General features: G+C 43.6%; 1 protein-coding gene across 4 annotated transcripts; it reads left to right on the top strand.

Moving 5' to 3' along the window:
- On the top strand, positions 1-25381 carry spred2a (sprouty related EVH1 domain containing 2a). 4 transcript variants are annotated; one of them, XM_021557310.2, is made up of 6 exons: positions 1-416; positions 15174-15351; positions 15766-15988; positions 16198-16262; positions 22226-22420; positions 22699-25381. In XM_021557310.2, the coding sequence occupies exons 1-6, from the start codon at positions 391-393 to the stop codon at positions 23413-23415; spliced, it is 1404 nt and encodes a 467-aa protein (XP_021412985.2). In that variant the 5' UTR covers positions 1-390; the 3' UTR covers positions 23416-25381. The 4 variants fall into 4 exon arrangements, with proteins under 4 accessions (XP_021412985.2, XP_021412986.2, XP_021412987.2 ...); XM_021557311.2 differs by having other exon boundaries at positions 2-416; positions 22226-22390; XM_021557312.2 differs by having other exon boundaries at positions 3-416; positions 15766-15934.
- Positions 25382-27380: the final 1999 nt, after the last annotated feature.

The raw sequence follows: 27380 nt of genomic DNA, 5'->3' as shown, positions 1-27380 counted from the left end.
CTTCCAGTGTCGGCGGCGTTGGCTTCTACCGACAGAATCCAACATGGAGTAACCAGAGATGGGGCTCGTACGGGGCCATCCTCACCGACATCAACGCACGATTTCAATTACCGCATTTCAGCATGGGGCGCGACGGGATTAAATCGGTGGAGGTATTCCAAAGGGATTTACACTCTCGTGGATGCACTCGAATAATTGTAGTGAAGCGCTGAGAGACGAAGAAGAGAAGCAAGAAATAACGCAAACAAACAGAAAAAAAACACTCGGAAAACTAGGCTGCTACTGTTACGGGTGTGTGATCGAGGTGTTGGACGAGAAGGGCAAGACAAAATGAAGACACCACACAATGTACCCTCGGGTGGGATATTATTGTAGGTGAAACGAAAAAAAATGACCGAGGAAACACACCCAGACGAGTGAGTAGCCTATAACATTAGCTACTTGACAAAAGTAGCCTTAATTCTTATTTTGCATGTGATACGTTCTCTAATTATACCCATGTTATGCATAATGAGAGTGGTGGACCTGAAGTTTTTCCCCAAAGTTGAAAATGCTTTGTTACAATGTAACGTTAGTGGGCAGAGGAGCGGGATGGTTAGCCCCCCTCGCCCTCCTGAACGACTTCAGTCTCGAACGAGGGAGAAGAGAGGGGGGGGGGGGGGGGGGTTGGATCAGAAACATTTTGTAAAGGGTTTACAGTGAAAAGTTTCAAAACTGCACATCATGTTACCATTTGCCATGCCAATAACACGGCAGACGTATAACAACTTTGTATGTTGACCGCTATGTAAAATGGTCCGGGTGCACGGTCACGGAAAAGTAGCTTTCTTTTGCATTGTGACGCTGTTGGCTAGAAAGTCTTTCTTTGTGGAGGACTGATATGCCATATCCGCCATTTCTTTTCGGAATCGCTCTCATTTGCATACTGTCCTTCATTCATAAAAATACCGACCGCAAAGGCCGAGGGGGTGCGCTCTGCGTTGGCAGAGTCTACGCGAATATTTAATCATTTTCTAAGTAGGATCAAAAATGAATGTCTAGTTGGAAAGTTAATCCTGTTGATTCAGTCTAATGATTACATCGCATTTTACTGCAGTTACCACATTTCCGCCCTAAAGCTTTTTGATTTTATTATAAGGACCTTGTACATTACGTTAGGCTATTATTCATAAGTTCTGCTGCAATAATAATACATCGGAATTCTTTCTAATGCACAGATTGTTTAATTTCTCTCTATTTCTACTGGGAAACCCATTTTCACACGAGCCATTTTCTCATGTAAAGTCCATTCCAACTGGAAAAATGTATGTGCGCATTTATCTATATGCCAACGATACATCATTTATCATAACCATTACAAATAACAAATCCTAATAGCTAAAATAATCCAGTCGCCAATTTTTTTTAAAAAAGTGCAGTTTTATAAGAATTCATTGAAACGGTAATTTCACCTGGTTATATTATATTGTGGGACACAATCTTCAAAAAGTTAGTAACCTCAGCAGTGGCATTTGCTTGTAGAATCCTATCCTATGCCATAGCGTTGTTTAAAAAATATATAGAATTGCACCTAAGACTCTCTTTTATTTCCCAAGCCGTTACCACAGTCAAGATACACCTAAATTATAGTAAAAAAAACATTATTTAATAGAACAGAATAAAATAGAACAGAATAGTGTGAAGTGATGTACATCTCCAAGTCTGGAACAATTATTATCAGAGTGATTCTTTTTTACCAGGCTCAATTTGGTGAGTTGAAATACCATTTTTTTAGGGTTACAAACCAAAATCTGTCTTTTCGATATACGTGCATTCAATGTAGTTGGCCTAGGCTTAATGATTCTCAAGAAAATATGCCATTTCTATTTATCAAACTAATGTTTTGCATATTTTCAGTGTGGAACCTGTCTATGCTTAGGGCATAGGCTAACCAATTATAGCACGGGCTAACCAATTCTAAACGGCACTAGAGTTTGCAAAGTAGTGTGGCCATAGTCATAAACCCTGCCTATTTGTACAATTTCTCTTCTTAATATCAGATTTAAACCTAACCCTTAACCCTAACCTTATGCCTAATCTTAAATTATGTCCAAAAGTTTTAGTTTTCATACATTTTTACAATATAGACCATCTTGACTTTGTGGCTGTGGTAACTAGTAGCCTGAGCGGAAATTAGACTGGGTGCAATTATTCCAAAACTACAGCTTGTTGTTGGAACACATTTCTTTACTTCAGTCAACCAGTCCATTTTTAATTTTTGATAAAACTGTTGTTATTTGGCAAGGAACGTAGCTTGTGTATCCCATCAGTTAGATACATTTTTATAGGCATTTGTTTCAGAAGGCCGAGCGGGAGGTTGTGTGTGGCACTTAGCATGTGTAGAGGGAGTGGTCGGAACGCAATTGAGTGAGACACTGTGGGAAAGGACATTTGGGGAGAAGAACGGTTTGATACATACATTTGACATTATAGTCATTTAGCAGACGCTCTTATCCAGAGCGACTTACCGTAGTTAATAGGCCTACATACTTTTTCATACTCGTCCCCTTTGGGAATCGAACCGATAACCCTAGCATTGCAAGCGCCATGCTCTACCAACTGAACCACACGGGACCCACTTGGTTTCATTTTTGTTTGCCCCGCAAATGCATATGTACAAATTGAACACGAGTTGAAGCAAATTAACATTGTCTTCAAAGATGAGAGTTTCGACCAAATGTTTTTCCAGTATTTGAAAAACGTGATCTCTGGTTAAAGATAGTTAGGATGTCCGTTCCTGTACTCAAATTACTCACACCCATCCCTACCAAATAACCGATTAAAATGCACTGTTTGCAATGGTCTGCAGTAGCCTCAACAGCACCCTCTAGGGCAGCACCTTGGGGTAGCCAGAGGACAGCTATTTTCTGTCCACCTCTGAGTACATTGACTTCAATACAAAACATAGGAGGCTCATGGTTCTCACTCTTCCATATACTTATACATTAACCCTAACCATATGTATACTTGTTGTATTTTTTCTTCTTCTTAGTTTACCTTTCACTTACTTAGCTAATGTAGCAAATTTAGCCTTCTCAACAACATGACTCAGAGGTGGCTTAAGCTTTCCAACACTTCAACTCTTCCAAGTCAAGATGCGCTTTTGGTTTAATTCATTTATTGCCACTGTGGCCCACCAACTGCTTGCTATACACTACTGTTTGATTGTACACCATGGATTGCATTTTGGGTTTACTAACATGTTAGTTCTAGTTTGTTGACTATAATGTTAATATGGTGACAGCGATGTAGGCTGTGTAGCGGTTAGAAGTTACGGCTTGTTAGAGGTTTATTGTGCCTGGTCACAGGCATCTGTTCTGTTGTGCACTGAATTCCACAAGCGAAGGGGAAAGGAGCGAGGAGTAGCGTAGATCGAAGGAATTAAGTGATGATTCTGTGTGTGGCTGCTATGAAAGTGAACTGTGGGTGATAAGATCAGCTAGTTGCAGGCAAGCATGTGCAAGGCGGTATTGAATGTGTCAGTCACTTTGATTACTCCAATTGTCTCTCGACCGGTGCGCCTACGATATAAACTTTCATTTGTAGGCTAGGTTGTTGCAACCTCATGATGGGTATAGGGCAATTTCGATTATCGTGTAGTAGCCAAAACCTGTTACACTGAGCTGGGCGAATGGAATATGAATGACACTCATCCATGCTGTAGGCCAGGGTGAATTCAGAAAAAGTGGGACATTTTTTGCATTTCGGTCTTCTGTAATGTCTTTTTGATGTCTAGCCAACATGTTAGCCCAACAAATGATACAATGGTCATCCCTAATATTAAATGGCACTCACCACAACTGGCCTACACGTTCTATAAGGCATATGTTTCTGGGTGTAGAGTACACCTTGGAGGTTTGGCAATAAAGGTTCTGTTGCTCATAGCTTTATGTCCTTTGTCTTGCGTGTAGAGATTTGGCAATAGCCTACACCTTCAGGTCATGGGTTATCTTTTTTTACAATGATTTCTGGTACACTCACACACACCTATAGGTAAACACATGACTCGGATGGTAATGTAAAGGGAAATCGAATAGTTTGAGCTTGGGAAATATTTACCCAAGCTGAAAGTGCTAAAAGAAGCAGGTTACTTCAATCCATAACCATTGGCGTTGACATTTCTTAAGCAATTGAACATGATTGAATGGTGGGAATGTTGGAACAAAGTGGCCTTGGCAACATTTCATGTGTGCACAAAAGGATACGTGGGATGCTCAAGTTCTCTAATGATATCACAGGTTTTAAAACCCTCGAGCAACAGGCCAGAGTAGTTACACAACAGTGTTCCTGCAAATTCCAGCTACATACAGTACACAACTGTTAAGACTGTTTTATTATATCTATCCAAATGGCTAAATGTGGTCCAGTTTTATTGGTCTAAGTGCAATAAAACTCAGCTGTACTATTCTAGACAGCAAATTTGTGAGGCGTTGCCTTGCATGCCGCCCCCCCCCCCCCCCCCCCCCCCCCCGTTTCCGGAGGTTTGGTTGGCTATTGATCACAGTAATGACGCCACAGAACCAACAATTTCTGAGCTGTCAATAATGCCACCGAGGGGAGAAAATGACATTGAGGAAAGGTCAACACAACTGTCCCCAGCTTCCCAGCCCCATTACTGCCCTGGATCGAGTTCATATCAACCCTCCCCCTCCATGAGCTGGGCCGGCAGAGTTCAGCTCAACAACGGCAGAGATGAAACTATTGGAGCCAAATTGTTGCTGTTGTCATTTTCCCCCCTACCGAAAGGTTGTTTTGAACGTCAACTAAAAAGATGCCTCATTGCCCATAGGCTTATTGTCTATCACCAATGATACAAAGCTTGTTATTACATGAATAATACTGTACTTCATTCATGTGCTTTACTTGTAGACTGTCTCTTTCATTCTAAGGTCTTGATCCTGACTTAAACTGTCCCAAACTTTGAGGGACTCAAAGGTGGCCAACCTCTACACTACAAAAACTGTTGGGCTTTTTTCTGAGTGATTGGGAAGTCATTCTCCATGTTTGCCATTTGGGCTACAGGCCATGTGACATGACTAATGGAAGATGGATTTTCTTTACTTCAGTTCAATAGTGGCATCGCACATGTCCACATTCTGCCTCTATCGACCTGCTCGCGTTTTGGATATCTGTTGACGGGGGAGCTCATGTGAAAGCGCTGCACCAAGGTCACAGAGTGCCCTTTTCCTTTTCCCCCCGGTTTGGTTGACTTGGTTAAAGAGCATAGTCACTCTCTTTGTGATGGCGAGGGAACTCATTCTCAGTGTTTGGCAGTGACCAAGTGAAAACACCATCTGCTCCATCTCTCCGCTGATAGGGGAACTGAGATCTTGACCATTTTGTATGGGGGTGATGTCATAAGCATGTGTGGAGTTTGCATTAGTTTTCCCCGGTGTCAGTGGACCACCTGAGGCAACAGTGTGCTGGAATGGCTGAACCTGTACATCCAGCCGGTGGGACTTTGGCGCAAAGTTCGCTTTAGCAGCGTCAATGGCAAGGCCCCACGTGAACGGTTTGACATGACTAGTTTAGCAGATATTAGTTTTGGGCAGGTAACAGGCAGTTCAGTTTACTGTAGTAAAGAACTAGTTATATTCCTAGTTATTCCCATCCCAATGTACAGTACATTTGCCCCAATAGAGGTTTGAAAAGACTGTCCCCAAAAAAAAATCACACACAAAAAAACTCAAAGCTTCTTTTAGAAGTGTAGTCTACAACTTCAAGACAATAACTTATCCAGTAGAACATTGTCACGAACATACTCAGTCTTGATGCCCCATTGAGGACCAATCAACACTACCAACAGGCTTCTTCGCTAATAGATTATTGGATTTTATGCGATTGTGTGTGTTTTGGGGGTTAAAGGCAGATGAGGTAAGATTAGGAAGGCCGTATCACATCCTTTTCTTATCAGCGAAAGGGTGCAGAGGTTGGAACAATTTGAGTTTAATTATTTTTTTTTTATCCCTGTGTGTCAGTTTGTTTTATTTTCTTTGTTTATTTTGGCAGTAGGTTTGACAGTGTGGTTAGGGAACAGCTGTTTAGGTAACAATTACATTTCTGTACGCAAATACCTTTCGGTATGCAAAATGAAAAGTGCTGTTAAACTACAGTACCAGTCACACGTTTGGACACCTACTTATTCAAGGGTTTTTCCTTTATTTTCTAAAACTATTTTCTACATTCTAGAATAATAGCAAAGACATCAACTGAAATAACACACACGGAATCTTCTAGTAAAGAAGTATCTCCTTTCCTGTAGTAGTAGTAGTGGTGTTGTGTGTCTGGAGTATATTAATCAAGTGTGTTGCTGATCTCTGTCTGCAGTGCCACCCACCAGGCATGTGGTCTGTTAGCCACAGATGACATGCCTCTCATTTTCTATCCAATTTCAGCTGCCAGCCATACTATGACATCTTCATTCTGAATTTAGTATACCTTCCATATCAAGGTCCCGTAAATACTAGAGCGTGCTATACTAATTGGAGATGTCTAGGGAGAGGGATGTTGTATAGTAAAGGGGCGAAACTGTGGTGTAGATATTGGAGGAGGCGAACAGTCGACGTGGAGTCATGCATGCATACGTATTTATATTAAGAAAAAAGATGACCACTGAGTTTTATTATAGAGTTCACCTACCTTATGCCCAATCCACATTTTTTATATATATCAGTCAGATGTTTACATACACTTCGGTTGGAGTCATTAAAACTAGTTTTTCAACCACTCCACTAATTTGTTAACAAACTATAGTTTTGGCAAGTCGGTTAAGGACATCTACTTTGTGCATGACACAAGTAATTTTTCCAACAATTGTTTACAAATGATTTCATTTACATTTCACTGTATCACAATTCCAGTGGGTCAGAAGTTTACATACACTAAGTTGACAGGAAAATTCCAGAAAATGTCATGGCTTTAGAAGCTTCTGATTGACTCAAATTATGTCAGTTAGCCTATTGGAGGTGTACCTGTGGATGTATTTCAAGGCCTACCTTCAAACTCAGTGCCTCTTTGCTTGACATCATGGGAAAATCAAAAGAAATCATCCAAGACCTCAGAAACAAATTTGTAGACCTCCACAAGTCTGGTTCATCATTGGGAGCAATTTTCAAATGCCTGAAGGTACCATGTTCATCTGTACAAACAATCGTACGCAAGTATAAACACCATGGGACCACACCGCCGTCACACCACTCAGGAAAGAGACACGTTCTGTCTCCTAGAGATGAACGTACTTTGGTGCGAAAAGTGCAAATCAATCCCAGAACAACAGCAAAGGACCTTGTGAAGATGCTTCCTAGGCCGTCATTGAAAATAAGAATGTGTTCTTAACTGACTTGCCTAGTTAAATAAAGGTATAAAAAAAAAATGGCGCCCAAAAATACAGATTTCTGATTGTTATATGAACTTGAAATCGGCCCTAATTAATCGGCCGACCTCTAATGGAGAGTAAAGAGAAGATCCCACCATTAGCATACAATAACTCCATTGGTTTCAGTTCTGGTGGGACTGGCCTATTTTGGGCTAGAATATGAATATTTAGGCCTTAACCCTACTTGTTTGTTGGAATCGTTTATCCCAATCAAAAATCGACCTATTTCATGTACAGTTGTCTATGAACCTCTGAGCCTCGATGGACCCATTTCTGCGCTGCTTTGCTTTGTCTGGTTCATCAAGTAACAGAACAGCCTCTTCTCCACACCTCAAACTCAAGGAAAGTATCCCATGACGTTAACTTCGTTACCGGCTGGCACCTTGTACAAAATCCTCATCACTAGATATGCTTGGGCCGTTTATGATGGCCTGTGATAGAGAAACAAGAGCTTGGAGGGGAAACCGATGAGCTGTCCTGGATGGGAGCTGCCAGAGAGGGAAAAAGGATAGGGAGAGGAAAGAAAGGGGACTATCGATCACCTATGTTCCTCTATTCTGAGCCATGGATGACATCACCCCGGGTCTTTCACACCTACCCGTGGGTTGGGTTTGTACATTGTAAACCTTTTAACCTCCTGTTATGAGCCTGACAAAGTTAGGACACCGGGCAAACACTCCTGATAGAAGTCCAGTCAGAGCTGAGTAATATTCAACCCACATTCTTCTGACCTGCTTGCTAGCAAGAGCCATGGAATGTACATGCTCTTTGCTCTCTGTTTTTCAGTTGCTTCAAATTCCTTTAGTGCTCAGTGAGGATCCTGTGTGTGAGAATAAGCCCACTCCTCATGTGTGTTTAGGTAGTGGTGGACTTAGGCCATGTTTCTCCCCTCACCCCTCCTTGACGGATGAGGATGGAGTGTGCTGTGTGCCACTGCCGGCAAATGCGGAATGGCTGCCGGGCGATGACTCATGCTCAACACACACACACTCCACTCTCTCGCTCCCTCTGTCTCTCGCACACACACACACACAAGCGCCATCTGCTTGTCAAGGAGACTGAATCATACGGTACATGGGGAAGCACTTTTGAGCAAACAGCCTGGAAATTAGGCACGGCCGCTGCTGCTTCCACCATGGTCAGACTGGTGATTGGGATGTTGCGTCGTTTCGCACACCGCGACCGTCTACCGATGGAGACCACGAGGAATTTGTGACCGTGGCCGCGGGGTGTAGGAGAGATGTCCGATAACAAAAGGCAAGCCGCCCGGGTTTTGTATTTCTGCTGCTTCCCTGGTTTCTGCTAGCCATGTCTTTCTGTGTCTACTCTGCAGTGTTCTCCTCCTCGCTCATATTCTGGGTGGCTGTTGCTGGAGGGGCTGCTGCTCGTGACTACTGCTTGGTTAGGATACGGTTTTGTTTTGGCTGTGGCAGAATAGGTTAGATGAGCGAAGCAATGCTGCCACCTTTTTACAGAGGAGATTTGGTGTTTCCGTAAACACCCGGGGCTCTCTCTGGCTTGTGCTCTCAGGGCTTTAGATGTGTAATCATAGGTGAGTACATTCGTTGGCACTCTGCGAGATTGTTATGAATCATCCATGTGGGCTCCATGTTCATGGATCTCAGGGAGACGGATCGTCTGCCTTGTTTGCAAAGACGAGCTTTATTCAGACATTCTCTTCCTTTTTCCCAGGTTATTGGTCAAAACTCAATAAATATTCATTGTGTTTGTAAGTGCCGCCAGGGTATCTGGGATAATCATATGGCGTGTGTGTGTGACAGAGAAGATGTGGGAGAGAGGGGTGACCTCTGCAGAGGGAGAGGAATTACTCCCCTCTTTAGTATGTACTATTATGGCCGCTGCATTCCAGGGGTGTCAACAAAACCCGAGCTTATCGTGCTCTGGGGGTGGGCGGGCTGTGGAGTCATCATCCCTCATATGATATCAAAACTGCCTGTCCCTCAGTATTTGACAAAGAATTTACCGTATCTAGTGTCACATACACCCAATTCATAAGCACTGGTGTATTTCTCTGGGATGATATATATGTGTATATATATGGATTGCTGTTGATTTTAATTCATTTGTAACCCTTTTGCATTTTCGCTTCTAGTTAGGTGTCCTTATATCTCTGGTGTGCATTTCTCATGCGTCTTGGCATGGTAGGTACATGTCTGAGTTGGGCCTAGCTTGTCTGAGGGTGTATGTGTGGGAGTGTTAGTGGAGGTGTACTATCACCCATGCTCTCTTCAAATGCCAGATGGACAGTAAGTTTACCATATTAAAACCCATGGGCACATAGACATCTTTCAACTGCTATGGGTGTAAAATTCCTGCCCAATATATCGCCAAATAGCTTGATCTGAGGTAGTGTCATGCGCACAATTGTGCTGTACCCATGGTATAGCAACACTGATTCTTACAGGACTAGGCTTGCCTCAGTATCCCTTTGAGAGGCTGTGATGACTAGAAAGACAAATGTAAACGTGCATGAGGAGTAGTGTGAGGGTGCGATTAGGGAGGTGACAGGTTGAGAATCAATGGAGATTTCGATGGCCATGACTTTTTGTAAATCTGCGTTTTTCATATCTGGTTTCGGGGCAGCTGCTTGAATAGCTGATATTTGGTACCCTTTTTCAGCAGCTTGGTGATATCATTTGAAATACTATGTCATGCAAAGCCATACCACTGCTAATGGGAGTTCTTCTTAATAGCTGTGTTTAATTGGTGATAGTTTGTGTCTGTTCAAATATGGCAGAAGGTGGGGGGGTGATGCAGAGTACGTTCGCGGACCAATTTCACAGCGCAGATGTACGCGTGACTCATAATTTTCAGGGGGGGGGGGGGGGGGGGGTTGTTCACGAAAAAGGGGTTTCGTCCTGTGGCTGTATACAAATATGTAGGTTTCATTTGTATCAGTAGTTTTGTTGTGTTTGCACTGCAAAGCAGGTCCACGATTGTGACCTCGTGTCACCTCATGTTTCAGCGTGATAATCCACGGCCCCATGTTGCAATTATCTTTACACAAGTCCTGGAAGCTAAAAATGTCCCAGTTATTCCATGTCCTGCATAGTCACCAGACATGTCACCCATTGAGCATGTTTGGGATGCTCTGGATCGACGCGTACGATAGCGTGTTCCAGTTCACGCCAATATTCAGCAACTTCGCACAGCCATTGAAGAGGAGCGCGACAACATTCCACAGGCCACAACAGCCTGATCAACTCTATGCGAAGTAGATGTGTCTCGCTGCGTGAGGCAAATAGTGGTCACACCAAATACTGACTGGTTTTCTGATCCACACCCCTACTTTTTTCTAAGGTGCAGTATCTGTTAACAGATGCAGTCATGTGAAATCCATAGATTAGGGCCTAATGAATTTATTTCAGTTGACTGATTTATTTATATGAACTGCAACTCAGTAAACATTTTGAAATGGTTGTATTTATATTTTTGTTCAAAAACATAAATGCAACAATTATAACTATTTTAGTGAGTTACAGTTCATATAAGGAAATTAGTCAATTGAAAAAAATTCATTAGGCCCTAATCTATGGATTTTACGTTAATGGGCAGGGGCGCAGCCATGGGGGGGCCTGGGAGGGCATAGACCCACCCACTTGGGCACCAGGCATGTCAGATTCTTTTTTTCCCCACAAAGGGCTTTATTACAGATAAATACTCCTCAGTTTCATCAGCTGTCTGGGTGGCTGGACACAAATGATCCCGCAGGTGAAGAAGCAGAGTGTGGAGGTCCTGGTCTGGCTTGGTTACACATGGTCTGTGGTTGTGAGGCCGGTTGGATGTACTGCCAAATTTTCTAAAACAACTTTGGCTAATGGTAGAGAAATTAATATTCAATGAATCAGCTTTGGTGGGCATTCCTGCCAATTGCACGCTCTCTCAGCTTGAGATATCTGTGCTATTGTTATGTGACAAAACGGCACATTTTAGTGGTCTTTTATTTCCCCCAGCACAAGGTCCACCTGTGTAATGATCATGCTGTTTAATCAGCTTCATATGCCACACTTGTCAGGTGGATGGATTATCTTGGCAAAGGATAATGCTCACTAACAGGGATGTAAACCAATTTGTGCACAACATTTGAGAGAAATAAGCTTTTTGTGCATAACTAACATTTCTAGGATCTTTTATTTCAGCTCATGAAACATGGGACCAACACTTTACATGCTGCGTTTATATTTTTGTTCAATGTAGTATATTCAGTGTATAACACACATCCAGGCTGCGTAAGGGCTATTTGACCAAGGAGAGTGATGGAGTGCTGTATCAGATGACCTGGCCTCCACTATCACCCGACCTCAACCCAATTGAGATGTTTTGGGATGAGTTGGACCGCAGAGTGAAGGAAAAGCATTCCTCATGAAGCTGGTTGAGAGAATGCCAAGAGTGCAAAGCTGTCATCAAGGCAAAGGGTGGCTACTTTAAAGAATCTAAAATATATTTAGATTTGTATAACACTTTTTTGTTACTACGTGATTCCATGTTATTTCATATTTTTGATGTCTTCAAATGTAGAATGTACAATGTAGAAAATAGTCCAAATAGGTGTGTCCAAACCTTTGACTGGTACTGTGTGTGTGTGTGTGTGTGTGTGTGTGTGTGTGTGTGTGTGTGTGTGTGTGTGTGTGTGTGTGTGTGTGTGTGTGTATATGTCCAGTTGAAGTCGGAAGTTTACATACACCTTAGCCAAATACATTTAAACTCAGTTTTTCACAATTCCTGACATTAAATCCTCATAAAAATGTTTTAGGTCAGGTAGGATTACCACTTTATTATAAGAATATGAAATGTCAGAATAATAGTAGTGATTTATTTCAGCTTTTATTTCTTTCATCACATTCCCAGTGGGTCAGAAGTTTACATACACTCAATTAGTATTTGGTAGCATTGTTTTTTTAAATTGTTTAACTTCGGTCAAATGTTTTGGGTAGCCTTCCACAAGCTTCTCACAATACGTTGGGTGAATTCTGACCCATTCCTCCCGGCAGAGCTGGTGTAACTGAGTCAGGTTTGTACCCCTCCTTGCTCGCACACACGCCTTTTCAGTTCTGCCCACAAATTTTCTATAGGATTGAGGTCAGGGCTTTGTGATGGCCACTCCAATACCTTGACTTTGTTGTCCGTAAGCCATTTTGTCACAACTTTGGAAGTATGCTTGGGGTCATTGTCCATTTGGAAGAACCATTTGTGACCAAGCTTTAACTTCCTGACTGATGTTGCTTCAATATATCCACATCATTTTCCTTTCTCATGAAGCCATCTATTTTGTGAAGTGCACCAGTCCCTCCTACAGCAAAGCACCCCCAATACATGCTGCTGCCACCCCCATGCTTCATGGTTGAGATGGTGTTCTTCGGCTTGCAAGCCTCCCCCTTTTTCCTCCTAACATAACGATGGTCATTATGGCCAAAGGGTCATCAGACCAGAGGACATTTCTCCAAAAAGTACTATCTTTGTCCCCATGTGCAGTTGCAAACCGTAGTCTGGCTTTTTTAATGGCGGTTTTGGAGCAGTGGCTTCATGCTGAGTGGCCTTTCAGGTTATGTCGATATAGGACCCGTTTTTTTATTATTTTTTTTATTTATTTTTTTACCTTTATTTAACTAGGCAAATCAGTTAACTTATTTTCAATGACTGCCTAGGAACAGTGGGTTAACTGCCTTGTTTAGGGACAGAACAACAGATTTTTACCTTGTCAGCTCGGGGATTCAATCTTGCAACCTTTCGGTTACAAGTCCAATGCTCTAACCACTAGGCTACCTGCCGTTTTACTGTGGATTGGATACTTTTGTACCTGTTTACTCCAGCATCTTCACAAGGTCCTTTGTTGCTGTTCTGGGATTAATTTGCACTTTTAACACCAAAGTACTTTCATCTCTAGGAGACAGAACGCGTCTTCTTTCTGAGCGGTATGACGGCTGCATGGTCCCATGGTGTTTATACTCGCGTACTATTGTTTGTACAGATGAACGTGGTACCTTCAGGCATTTGGAAATTGCTCCCAAGGATGAACCAGACTTGTGGAAGTCTACCATTTTCTTTCTAAGGTCTTGGCTGATTTCTTTTGATTTTCCCATGATGTCATCAGAGAGGCACTGAGTTGGAAGGTAGGCCTTGAAATACATCCACAGGTACACCTCCAATAGGCTAATTGACATCATTTGAGTCAATCAGAAGCTTCTAAAGCCATGACATTTTCTGTAATTTTCCAAGCTGTTTAAAAAGGCACAGCCAACTTAGTGTATGTAAACTTCTGGCCCTCTGGAATTGTGATACAGTGAAATAATCTGTCTGTAAACAATTGTTGGAAAAATGACTTGTCATGCACAAAGTAGATGTCCTAACCGACTTGCCAAAACTATAGTTTGTTAACAAGAAATTGGTGGAGTGGTTAAAAAACAAGTTTTAATGACTCTAACCTAAGTGTGTGTGTGTGTGTGTACTGTTCAAAAGTTTGGGGACACTTAGAAATGTCCTTGTTTTGAAAGAAAAGCAAAAACAATTGTCCAGTAAAATGACATCAAATTGATCAGAAATACAGTGTAGACATTGTTAATATTGTAAATGACTGTAGCTGGAAACGGCAGATGATCTTTTAATGGAATATCTCCATAGGCGTACGGAGGCCCATTTATCAACAACCATCACTCCTGTGTTCCAATGGCACACTGTGTTAGCTAATCCAAGTTTATAATTTTAAAAGGCTAATTGATCATTAGAAAACCCTTTTGCAATTATGTTAGCACAGCTGAAATCTGTTGTGCTGATTAAAGAAGCAATAAAACCGGCCTTCTAGTCAGAGTTGCAAAGCAAAAGCCATATCTCAGACTGGCCAATAAAAATAAAATATTAAGATGGGCAAAAGAACAGAGACTGAACAGAAGAACTTCCGGGGTCGCCTCTTCACTGTTGATGTTGAGACCGGTGTTTTGCCGGTACTATTTAATGAAGCTGCCAGTTGAGGACTTGTGAGGCATCTGTTTCTCAAACTAGACACTCCAATGTACTTGTCCTCTTGCTCAGTTGTGCACCGGGGCCTCCCACTCCTCTTTTTATTCTGGTTAGTGCCAGTTTGCGCTGTTCTGTGAAGGGAGTAGTACACAGCGTTGTATGAGAACTTCAGTTTCTTGGCAATTTCTCGCATGGAATAGCCTTCATTTTGCAGAACAAGAATAGACTGACGAGTTTCGGAAGAAAGTTCTTTGTTTCTGGCCATTTTGAGCCTGTAATCGAACCCATAAAATGCTGATGCTCCAGATACTCAACTAGTCTAAAGAAGGCCAGTTTTATTGCTTCTTTAATCAGAACAACAGTTTTCAGCTGTGCTAACATAATTGCAAAAGGGTTTTCTAATTATCCTTTATAAGTTAGCCTTTTTTTAAATTATAAACCTGGATTAGCGAACACAAACTGCCATTTGAACACAGGAGAGATGGTTTCTGATAATGGGCCTCGTACGCCTATGTAGATATTCCATTTTAAAAAATCAGCCGTTTCCAGCTACAGTAGTCATTTACAACATTAACAATGTCTACACTGTATTTCTGATCAATTTGATGTTATTTTACTGGACAAACATTTATGCTTTTCTTTCAAAAACAAAGACATTTCTAAGTGACCCCAAACTTTTGAACGGTTGTGTGTGTATGTGTGAGCACCTGCTCTACAATTTCACTGTCCCTCTTTCCCATGCTAACTGACTGACCCCAACTTTCTCCCTCTGGCAACCATACAGTGACAGCTACATTGTGCGTGTCAAAGCGGTGGTCATGACCCGGGACGACTCGAGTGGCGGTTGGCTGGCCCAGGACGGTGGGTGCCTCAGCCGTGTGGGCGTGTGCAAGGTGCTGTCGGCCGAGCTGCTGGGCCGAAGCAGCTTCCTTATCCACGGCGAGCGCCTCAAAGACAAACAGGTGAAGACCCAGCTAGCACTCAGACCCAAATCCTGAGTTGTTACAGTAACAATTAGCTCACTAGCTTCCGAAGTAAGAAGTGTCGTTGGTAAAGTGGGATCGAATCCCGTCCAGGGCAGACGAGGGTCGATTCTGTCACACACATTTTAGAATGTATTCACAAATCCTTTAAATCCTTAAATCCTTTTAAATCCTTCACCAGTTAACGTTTTTTCGGGAATGTTCATGTCACCCAAATGTGTTTGTCAGATATCGGTCCTCAGCTTTTTTTCTCTGTTGCTCTTTGTTCCTTTTATAGATAATTCAGGTAGTAGAATCAGTGTGGGCTTGATGTAAAGAGGATTGTAGTTTGATCATACTTTGTTAGGAGCATGGTTTAGTTTATAGTCCATTCAAACGTGTGCCTCCTGCCAGGTGATTTTGGAATGCTTCCTGAAGAAGGATCTGGTGTACACCAAGGCCACGCCCACATTTCACCACTGGAAAGTGGACAACAAGAAGTGTGGCTTGACGTTCCAGAGCCCGGCCGACGCACGCGCCTTCGACCGTGGGGTCAGGAAAGCCATGGAGGATCTGACGGAAGGTACGGGAGAGGAAGGCGAGGACTATGAGGGCTGTGTTTCAATGCTCTTGAATGGTATACATCTTTTAATAGCCACTGATAGGTGGAAGAGGTGGATTGGTAACCACCATGTTGGTTTAACTTATCAAATGCGTTCAGATCATCATAGTAAGAAAAGGAAGATGTTTGATCCTATGGGGATGTGGCAGTCCAGCTGAAGTTTTTCAGCCTCCTGCGCTGCAGGTTACTGACTATTGGCTCGTTCTGCCATCTTTGTTTTCCAGGATCTACCACCTCTTCTTCGACCATCCAGAACGAGGCCGAGTTGGGTGACGACGATGTTTTCACTGTGAGTTCCTCTATTGTAGTTTTAAACACCAGCAAGTTCAGGGACATTATGAACACTTGAGAGAATCCAAGTTTGTCTTTTTTGGTTAGGGTCAGGATTTTAGTCCCACCCAAAACTCTGGGCTTCATATCAATGGAGACTAGATGGTATGGTTCCCATCTATGGTCATGGCTGTCCACTTGCATGTTGGACTCCATATTGTTTCCGTCTGCAAGATCACCTCTAGTCTGTGCTTGGTCGGACTTTTCTCTCGCCTTCACTTATAGTCCTTTTTATTTTTGGAAGTACGTGTGAACATTTCCCCCAAAAGCGGGGAAGGCAGCTATTTTTATTTGGCCCATTTCGGGAAGAGATGGCCCTTTGTTTTTGAGTAAGAGATGGCTGGTGTGATATTAACAGGCGGGTGGGGGGGGGGGAGGAAGGAAGGAAGGAGGGGTAGGTATCCTGTAGTGTTTTGACCAGACTCCGCCGCCGCTTGGCATTTTGGTTTGTCGCCGTCACAGGAGATAAGGTGCAGCAGGCGGGGGTCGCGAGGTCTCTTCCTGCCCCCCCCACTCCCCCTCCTCTAAAACTGTCATTAGCAGCTGCTTCCTAGCAAACTGCCTCTGTGATTTAACACCAGGGGAGGGGGAAGGAGGGGAGGACTGAGAGAAGGGAACGCCTTGTGTTTCTCTCTCTCATGTTGAACAGTCTGGAGAGAGCTGGGGGTTTTTGGCCAGCCTTCTTGGAAGAGGGAGTTGCTGTGCGTGTGCGCACACTGATTCTTCCTTCAGCTGTGTTTTGACTTGCCTCCGTTGTGGATTTCTGCAGATGGATGTTTTTGTTAGCCAGCAATTGGGCATGTTGAAAGAGCACGTTACGAAGCAAACGTCTAAATAACTTCATTGCGAATGCTCGAGCTGGTTAAACATGCTAATTTACTCAAGTGTAGAAGCTGTGAAACGGCATGTGGCTAGCATAGTTCAGGTTCCCAAGCTACCAGCTTTGACACATTAGACAAGATGGGCCACTTCCATCTATTTAAGATCTCTTTAAGGGCTCCCGAGTGGCGCAGCGGTCTAAGGCACTGCATATCAGTGCTAGAGGCGTCACCTACAGACCCTGGTTCGATTCCAGGCTGTATCACAACAGACCGTGATTGGGAGTCCCAGGGTGGCGCACAATTGGCCCATCATCGTTAGGGTTTGGCCGGGGTAGGCCGTCATTGTTATTTACAATCGGTTCTTAACAGACTTGTCTATTTAAATAAAGGTTAAAAGAACAAGAAAGCTCGCACACTCTTCAAGCTCCCAATTCACTGCTTTATTGACAACGCTTCAATCTGAAATGGATCTTCGTCAGTTCAAACTAACAAACGGAGTGCTCACTTCCCAAAATATACCCATTTTACATCACATGACCATTACGCACATGACACATGGTGGGTGCGGAAACAATTCAATTCACCTTTGTGCACAATCAATCATAATTAATCACGGAGGTACATAAAGGATTATATACAAATGGTTTCAAGTTAAAAACCTAGGCAACTATAAAAAAGATTGTTGGAATACCCGCCCATATGTCCATTACTCGCAAGAGGCTTGGTGGCCGTAGAAATAATTCCAGTGACCTATTTCAAAAACAACTTGTGTATCTCTAATAATTTGATATCAATGGGATGAGCACATAAAGTACTTACAGAATCTAACAATACAGTGCGTTCAGAAAGTATTCAGACCCCTTTGAGTTTTCCACATTTTGTTACGTTACAGCCGTATTCTAAAATGGATTAAAATGTTAGTTTTTTTCCCCGCTTATCAATCTACACACAATACCCCATAATGAATACTTTCCGAATGCACTGTAGATAAATGCGCAAAACATTTTTCCCCGTGCATTGTGTTCTTAAAAATTGATTTTTATTTCCATACAAGTACTGAAAAGAAATCATGCGAATACTCAAACAGTCAAAACATTTCTAGAATGTGGCCACCTCCGGTAGTTCACTAGATCACTGCCCTGAATGCCAGTTCCGTTCCTGGCATGAATAACATGAAAACCTCACACAAGGCATCAAAAGCATCAGTCCAGTAAGGCATACATTCCTGCACAGCTATAACTGCAGTGTGTGTTGCTGTTATATCACAGGGTTTTGAATAGCCCTAATTTCCAGGGAGAGGAGATTGTACATGAGTCATCTGCAGTGGAGGCCTCTGCCTGGCAGCCTCCATCCCAACTGCTGCTAGCTGCTGCCTGACCCACTGTAATGTACCCAGCCTACACGCAGTTAGCTATCCTAGCAGACATGCTAACCCTTTACTACCACTGTACTCTGACTACACACTGTTAGCTAGCCTAGCGGACATGCTTAATATGTTACTTATTTATCAAGCAGACACACTCACACTTAAAGGGTCACTGAAATGTTGAGATTTGGGTTTTTTCTACTTACCCAAAGTCACTGCGTGCATTTTGGAGATTATTGACGTAAGCACATCGTTAGTTTAGGGCAAAGTCGAAGGTGCATAAAGATGTCGGAATTCCGATATGACGTCATGGTTTTTAACACTACCCGTGGAGCTTTTAAACTACGGTAAGCAACATGGTTCAATGTGTCAATAAATCGGCACTGTGAACTTTTTTCAAGTTTTTGATATTGCTAGTGTCTTGGAGCTTAAATTGGGATCATGTATACTGTGCTTCTGACGATACAAAAAAAAGTAGGCCTAACACAGAGCAAACTTGGTCAACAAGGCATTTGTGGTAAGTGCATCGATCTTTTATACACCTTCGCCATTCCTGGAAGTCTCCCATTACAGTAGCCAGCTCCTCTCAAAAGCATGGAAATAGACTTTTACAACTGAACCAAAGCTGGGTGGTTGGTCATTTTAGTCTTACAAAAATCTATACATAGTAAACAATATTTTATACATTTTATTATTTTACTGATAATCATAAGAAACGTGATTCTATCCACTTCTCTGTCCCCCGTTGTCACATAGAGATGTATAGATATCAGAACATTGTATGATTACCATTGTGGTGCCTGTGAGCGCCATTGAGACCGATAAAATTTTGCGATCGCTATAGATCTTTGTGACGACGGGAAAGAGAACGACGTGGATAGAAGATCAGTCAAAGTAACACATGTGCTATGTTTAGCTTTGTAAGACTATACGTTTTGGAATAGTTGGAAGATCTATTTCCCTGCTTTTGATCGGCGCTGGCTACTGTACCCGGGAGACTTCCAGAAATTGCTCTAAGCTAACGATATGCTAACTTGAATCTTCTCCAAACGGCACACAGAGACATAAAACATGGTTTTCAATGAGCTCGTCTTACTCTGGGTAAGTAGAAAGATGACCTAAATCTAGAAATCTCGCAGTGTCCCTTTACGCTAGCAGACATGCTAACACATTACTAAACATGCTCAAAAGTGATGCTGACAATACTACCAAGCTCAAGAGAAAAGACGCCACTTAAGAACACAACTAAGAAATGGTTAAGTACTACACTACTACTAAAATAAACTGAGATGGCCCTTCACTGCTACACAACTTTATTCCCTCAACGTTAATAATAGCAACCTAGGCTAATGAATCCGTCCATTGTAACTAATTTGCTTTCCTCTTGTCTGGCGTACCTAGCCTTTATCCTAAATCTGATGGTGATGGGAAGTCCAGGTCCTTACACTCGCTTAACCCTCTTTCTCTTCCTTTTTTCCTCCTTCTCCCTTCCGATGGCATCAAAGCGGAAAAGGGCCTAGCGTGTCGTTTCCACAGGATGTCCAGTCGGAGGGAAGAGGGCCCGTCAGTAATCCGTCACTGCCTCCCTGTTTACATAGCTGGCCCTACTTAGAAAAAGCAGGCCCGCTCAAGGGAACGCTTCAATTCGCCTCGGTTGCAGCCCCCCTGTTTTTTAAATTTTTATTTTGGAATCTAGCCTCATTCCCCTGTGGCCCAGAGAGCTAGCCTGAAGGAGGGGGAAGGTCACATTGTATTCGATAGGATCTGTCTTTTTTGAAAAGCCTGAGGGAACTGAAGTCCGGGCACAGATGGAGGAGAGAGGACAATGACAAATGACCTTTACCCCCTCCAGGCGCTAGAACAATATTAGTCAAGAGTAAATAAGACACTCCCTGGGATGATGCAATACTTCCTCCTCTTTTTGGAAGGTCTGGTGTGACTGGTGAGATTTGGACAGACTGTTGGAATGTGTCCCGTTGGGGCTTGTGGGGGGATGTTTAACAAGGGTGCAGGAGGCTCAAACTTCTCACACTGTGTGTGTGTGTGTGTAGTCTTACCCTTTTGGACATCAGGGTCTTTTTGAATGGGCTGCTGGTGAGTAGACTGTCCACTCTGTAGTGTCGATGAGGCCGAGGGTAGTTTTAGAATCGCCAGCTGCCGCGAGTTCCATTCCTGTGTCTGGTCTGGAGGCTAAATTGATAATTAGCTCAGCCACAAATACACCCCTCCCCAACCACAGAAATCATTCCAAGCACAGGAACACACACTTACAAATGCGCGCACACACAAACACACTCACAAGTAGACCCTGTCGCACACATCCCCCAACCTGCCCCACAGTAATTACACTTAGCACAACACACACACAGCTCCTACCATTTGACTTTTCCTGTGCTCTAGGGCACAGTGGCTAGAAGCTGGCTTGTGCGTTTGTTACTCTGTAAATACATCAAAGCCCCCCCCCCCCCCCCACCAGATGCAGCCCCTTGCCTTAATCTCCCATCTTTATTCACCTCCATTCACGCCCAAACCAAGAGATGATGAAAATCAGCCTCTCACATCTCTCCCCAAGCAACACGCCTGGTGGACTTCCGTGGCTTTTGTGATGAACATGGGCAATTTAGCCCTTTCACATTCCAAAGGTCTTGCGCTATTAGTGCTCTAGAGCATTTCTTTCTCCCTCTATAATTTTTTTCCCCTCGAAAGCCCCGCTGTCGGAGTAAATATCTGAACAGGGTCTGTGTTTGTAATCATCTCCATCAGACGGGCCCCGGTTCGCCTCCTAAAGAACCTTTCTCAACCTTAACCAAGCTCTTGGCATCGCCCGGGGAAGGGATACCACTTTTAGCTTTGGCCGGGGCTCGCCGAAAGCCCTCTATAGCAAGAGAGTCTGTCTGTCCTATAAACTTGGAACTAAGAAACCAGAAACCGTCCAAAGTGAATGAGAGTGTACGAGAGAGGTGGTGCTCTCATTTTGAGATCATATGCCGTGGCCTGATTCCCTCGTCTGATTACCGCAGTCTAGTGGTCCTCTGGCACGCAGTGTTGCGGTGAGGCGAACGAGGGAACCGAGTTAGCTCAAAAGCATGTCCCCCCCACATGAAAGAGGTGCCTCGTGCCGGCCTCAACTGGTGACGCAATCGACCACACTTCTGGTCTTGCTCGATGCTAAAGGGGCTGTAAGTCGTAACTCTCCGAGCTGGAATTAATTTAACCTACACTCCATATTAAAAAAGGGGGAGTCTTCAAGACCATTTTTTACCACTCTTTTGTTCTTGGGAAGTGTGGGGGGTTGTTGGTTAATTGCATACAGAAGTAGAGAGATTTAGACTGAGCCATGACACACTTTTACCTTAGCAATGGCCAACTGAGCATGTGCAGGTCGGTTTGTTGGTCTTTGTGTAAAGGGCCAATGGGAGTCTGCCTCCCGCACGGGTTCTCGTGCCCAATCGAGGGTGTCGTTATCTCCCCATCTCCAAAATTAGTGGTATCGTTCATTACATCGCTAAGCGTAACCAAACACAATGTTCCAGAAAGCATGTTTTCTATTGTGAAGCTTGGCCGGATATTCCTTGTGTAGTCGTGGGTCATGTTCATTAGACATCAAGCGGAAGAAATTGGGCAAACGGGAGGGGCGATCTAAAGCTGTCCAATAAGACATGCAAAATGTCTGTTGCTTGCCCTAATGAACAGGACCCTGTCCTGACTCATGTTCGGTTTGGTCTTGTCTCTCAGAATGCCACCGACAGCTCGTCCAACTCCTCCCACTCCCAGAAGAAGGAGCCCCTGCAGCTGCAGACCCTGGCCCCGCCCAGCTTCTGCGAGCCGCGCCGCCACCACTGCATCCTGGGCCACTTCTACGACCAGCACAGACCCTCGGACCACTACTTCCTGGATCAGGTGGGTGGCTGGGGGACGACAGTGGCGAAGGTGGGTCACCAAAACTTTGTTAGTTGAAAAAAATAAATAATGTGTTGGAACTAGGGGGTTGCGGCTATATTCTTTATTACAATGGGTAGGTTGGCGGGACAGAGGGAATGAGTGTTCTTGAAGCCTAAACTATGGTGCTAGTGTGATGTATTTCAAGTTGGGTATTTCAAGTTACCTGCTTGTTGGAAGACATGTTTAGATGTCTGATGTTAGTTTTGTAGTTTTATAGACTGGTCTGTGTAGTTCTCATCTTTTTTTGCTCTCCTTCATGTCTACAGTCGGTTCCCATGTTCCCACGCCACGTCAGCTTCCAGGTGGAGGAGGAGGAGATCGTGCGCATCAACCCTCGCGAGCGGACCTGGCTGACTGGGTACGAGGACTACCGGCACGCCACCGCCACGCGCGACAAGCTCATCCAGCACCCCGAGGACGCCGACGCCTACGTGCACTTCGCCAAGAGCGAGCCGCCTAAGCACGACTACACCTACCCTTACCCCCTGGGCCTTGATCCCCACCAGCATGCAAGGGACCCCAAGATAGGCTGCGTGGACCGACTTGGTGGGGGCGGCCTTATCGGGGGACACAGGGCGGTGGTCACAGCCCAGCCCCGCACCCTCCAGCTCAAGGGCAAGCGGCGGAAGGAAGACGGCGAGCGCTCGCGCTGCGTCTACTGCCGGGACATGTTCAACCACGAGGAGAACAGGCGCGGGCGGTGCCAGGAGGCCCCGGACCCAATCCAGACGTGCATCCACCGGGTCAGCTTCATGTGGTGCGCGGACAGCCTGCTCTACCACTGCATGTCAGACCCGGAGGGCGACTACTCGGACCCGTGCTCGTGCGACACCAGCGATGAGCGCTTCTGCCTGCGCTGGCTGGCCCTGGTTGGGCTGTCGCTGCTGGCCCCCTGCATGTGCTGCTATGCCCCCCTGCGCGCCTGCTACCGCTGCGGGGTGGCCTGCCACTGCTGCGGGGGCAAGCACAAAGCTGTGGGCTGAGTGCCAGGAGGGAGAGTAGAACAGAGACCCATGGAAGGGACTGGACCGGAAGAGTGTGGCCCCGCTATTCTTTTGTTTTGTGTTTTTGTTTTCGCTGTTGAGTCTCTCGGCCAAGTTCCAGATGGGAAAACAATTGGCTTGTCCCGATTCTTTTCGATTTGGAAATTTCTCTCGGTGGAAAGAAAGAAAAAATACGTTTCCTTTTGTTGTTTTTTATAGGGGTACCCTGCCTACGGCTTCCACGTCCTTGCATTACAAAGACTAAAACAATGAATATTCATATATAAATATTATATAAACAGGTACTTTATATTTTTACACTCATGTTTTAAAGGCTTGAATATTTTTACCAGTGTTTTGTGTGAGGTCAGTGTGAGCGTTGTTTTCTGAGGGGGGGCTCTCACTTTGTGTTCCCCTCGCATGGCTCACCACCAATCACAGATCAAGCTGGTTCCCGCCTGTAAAGCAGAGGCACTTAAGTCAAGGGTGTGTCCTTAATGGTACCTTATTGCTTATGAAGTGCACGACTTTTGATCATAGCCCTATGGGCCCTTGTCTAATGTAGTGCAATATATAGGTAATAGAGTGCCATGTGGGATGCAGCCCAACTGTGATCACGTCTGCCCCTCCCAGCCAATGAAACAAAAGAAAAGGCAAACATTTAACCAGTGTTTCCTCATTCTGCACCTTGACTACTCCTGACCTAGCCTGTTCCCAGATCAATTAGACCTACTCCTGACCTAGCCTGTTCCCAGATCAATTAGACCTAGGGCCAGGCTTACCCCTGGCTATACAGATTTTTAAAAACCAAATTAAACCTAATATCAATGAATGTCAGTGGAGAGACACCTGGAAAAAAAACATTCTACTGCTTGGTCAAATTAGACTGACTGTATTGTGGATTCGACCCAGAACCAAATCTAAAATGGGTCAGGGGTACTTGAGTATTGGATGGGGAAACTCTGCTTTAGACACTTCATCTGTAGGGTTGTGTGTGTGTCTGTGTGACTTCCTATGTGCAAAAGTCTGGAAAATGGAATGAGCAACAATGTATCCCTGATTGCTATTGTTGTGACTTCAACTAAAAGCCTAAATGGCAAAATAAGCTGCAGCATTTATATAGAGTATCTAAATTCGTCTTTTTTTTTTCAACCGTTTATTACAGTGGAGGAGAACTCAAGCCTTAGGTAACTTTTTATTCAGTTGATGTTTTGATGATAATCTTTTGATATAGTTATTTATTTGCCTTGCTAAATTTAGACACCAGCCTAGGGGGTTAAGAGGAAGGGAACAGTCCCATTTGTAAACTAAACACAGCCAAGAGGGGAAGAGGAGGGATTTTTGTCACCTTTTTGAGATGGATGATGACCCTTGTCCACACTACAGTGTCATTGGTGCTCTCTTATGCTTGTCTTTTTCTTTTGTCTTTCAAAAGGATACTCAACGAGGCTAACTGTCAGGGAATCGCGATCTATAGAGTTTTGCTAAACTTTAGCTCGAGAGACAGACAAACCGCTTTGATCTGGTTGTTCATGGTTCCCCACAAGGGTATAAGATAGTGGGTTCTCCAACAAAGGGACGTGCTGGCACACCCGAATGAACTAATCACCTAATCGTGTTTTTCAGTCTATACCACGATTAGCTGATACAGGTGAGTTACTGCAGGGCTGGAACGAAAGGCTGCACACCCAGTAGCTCTCCCAAGACCAGAGTTGGAGACAAGTGGAGAAGTGTTGAATCTATTCTTCTGTAGTCCAATAACTCCCTCTCCCTGGTCTTTTACTCAGTATTACATTACATTACAGCCAGGGAGGAGGCTGTCTGTCAGCCAATCGCATCAGTCAAGATGGTGTCAAAATATGTACACAAATAAAATGGACGCTACAGCATGAATATACATCAACATATGCACAGTTGAAGTCGGAAGTTTACATACACTTATGTTGGAGTCATTAAAACTCGTTTTTCAACCACTCCACTAATTTCTTGTTAACTATAATTTTGGCAAGTCGGTTAGGACATCTACTTTGTGCATGACAAGTCATTTCCCAACAATTGTTTACAGACAGATTATTTCACTTATTCACTGTATCACAATTTGTGGGTCAGAAGTTGACATGCACTAAGTGCCTTTAAATGGCTTGGAAAATTCCAGAAAATTATGTCATGGCTTTAGAAGCTTCTGATAGGCTAATTGACATTTGAGTCAATTGGAGGTGTACCTGTGGATGTATTTCAAGGCCTACCTTCAAACTCAGTGCATCTTTGCTTGACATCATGGGAAAATCAAAAGAAATCAGCCAAGACCTCAGAAAAAAAATATTGTAGACCTCCACAAGTCTGATCCATGCTTGGGAGCAATTTCCAAATGCCTGAAGGTACCACATGTGTACAAACAATAGTACGCAAGTATAAACACCATGGGACCACGCTGCCGCATACCGCTCAGGAAGGAGACACTTTCTGTCTCCTAGAGATGAACGTGCGAAAAGTGCGAATCAATCCCAAAACAACAGCAAAGGACCTTCTGAAGATGCTGGAGGAAACGGGTATCTATATCCACAGCAGAACTAGTCCTATATCGACATAACCTGAAAGGCCGCTCAGCAAGGAAGAAGCCACCACTACAAAACCGCCACAAAAATGCCAGACTACAGTTTGCAACTGCACATGGAGACAAGGATCGTGCTTTTTGGAGAAATGTCCTCTGGTCTGATGAAACAAAAATAGTACTGTTTGGCTATAATGACCATCGTTATGTTTGGAGGAAAAAGGGGGAGGCTTGCAAGCCAAAGAACACCATCCCAACCGTGAAGCACGGGGGTGGCAGCATCATGTTGTGGGGGGTGCTTTGCTGCAGGACGGACTGGTGCACTTCACAAAATAGATGGCATCATGAGGGAGGGAAATTGTGGATATATCGAAGCAACATCTCAAGACATCAGTCAGGAAGTTAAAGCTTGGTCGCAAATGGGTCTTCCAAATGAACAATGACCCCAAGCATACCTCCAAAGTAATGGCAAAATGGCTTTAGGTTGGGAAAACTCCTTGTGTCATGCACAAAGTAGATGTTCTAACCAGCTTGCCAAAACTATAATTTGTTAACAAGACATTTGTGGAGTGGTTGAAAAACGAGTTTTAATGACTCCAACCTTAGTGTATGTTAACTTCCGACTTCAACTGTATATATGTATTGAAACAACAAAAACTAGCCTCACATTTAAAACCACCCTGTAAATTCACCTCGTGGGAGGAACATTGTTTGATTTTTTTCCCTGTAGGAAGCACAACACTAATCAGAAAAAACCTTATGAACAATATGCGCAAATTCCTGTGAAGTACCCGGTCTCGATTCGTATCAACGTGGCAGAAAATACATCTTATGCGATCGATCGCAATCATACATTAACTAATCGTCATAAGCATTCGAGTTCCGAGCCATGTCTGGAGTTAAATGGGCGATAGCATCATGGCGTTGCGGGTTCTGTACAGAAGCTGTCGTTGTGTCAGTCTTTCTCTTTACTTCTCTCGCTGCCTTTCTTCCTTTCCTTTTTCTGCTGTGTGTCCCTGTTTGTCAGCTTTGCAATACTGTTGCCATTCATTGTAGAGAAGATCCCAGTTTTTATTTTTCTATCTGTGGTAAAAGAAAAGTTAACCAAAAGCAGTTTGTCTGTTTTGGTGCAGTGTCTAATTCCTGCACACATTTAACTATTAAAGGAAAGTGCCTGAAGCATCCTCTTCATCTATCTCATGTATACTTAGTAATATTTTTTTTTATGTTTAAAGAAACAGTTAAATCGATTGTTTTCTGTTTTTTTTTTACAATCTAAGTTTTTACCTCTGTAAAAAAAAAAAAGCTAAAATATATATAGATAGATATATCTATCAAGTGTATGATGTACATTTTAAGTTCTATTTTTGTATTGTTTCCAATATGATCATCACGACTCTTTGCTTTTAAAAAG

This window comes from Oncorhynchus mykiss, chromosome 13, assembly GCF_013265735.2.
Source record: "Oncorhynchus mykiss isolate Arlee chromosome 13, USDA_OmykA_1.1, whole genome shotgun sequence".
NCBI classification, from domain to species: domain Eukaryota; kingdom Metazoa; phylum Chordata; class Actinopteri; order Salmoniformes; family Salmonidae; genus Oncorhynchus; species Oncorhynchus mykiss.
Note: the sequence above shows the minus strand (reverse complement) of the source record. Positions and strands in the feature narration are given on the sequence as shown.

Bases quoted from the DNA above. Each gene is read 5' to 3' on its own strand.
- spred2a (XM_021557310.2), top strand. From the start codon at position 391: ATGACCGAGGAAACACACCCAGACGA. The intron at 15,989-16,197 runs GTATACATCTTT...TTTGTTTTCCAG, and splicing joins TGTTTCAATGCTCTTGAATG to GATCTACCACCTCTTCTTCG. The intron at 22,421-22,698 runs GTGGGTCACCAA...TCATGTCTACAG, and splicing joins GGGGGACGACAGTGGCGAAG to TCGGTTCCCATGTTCCCACG.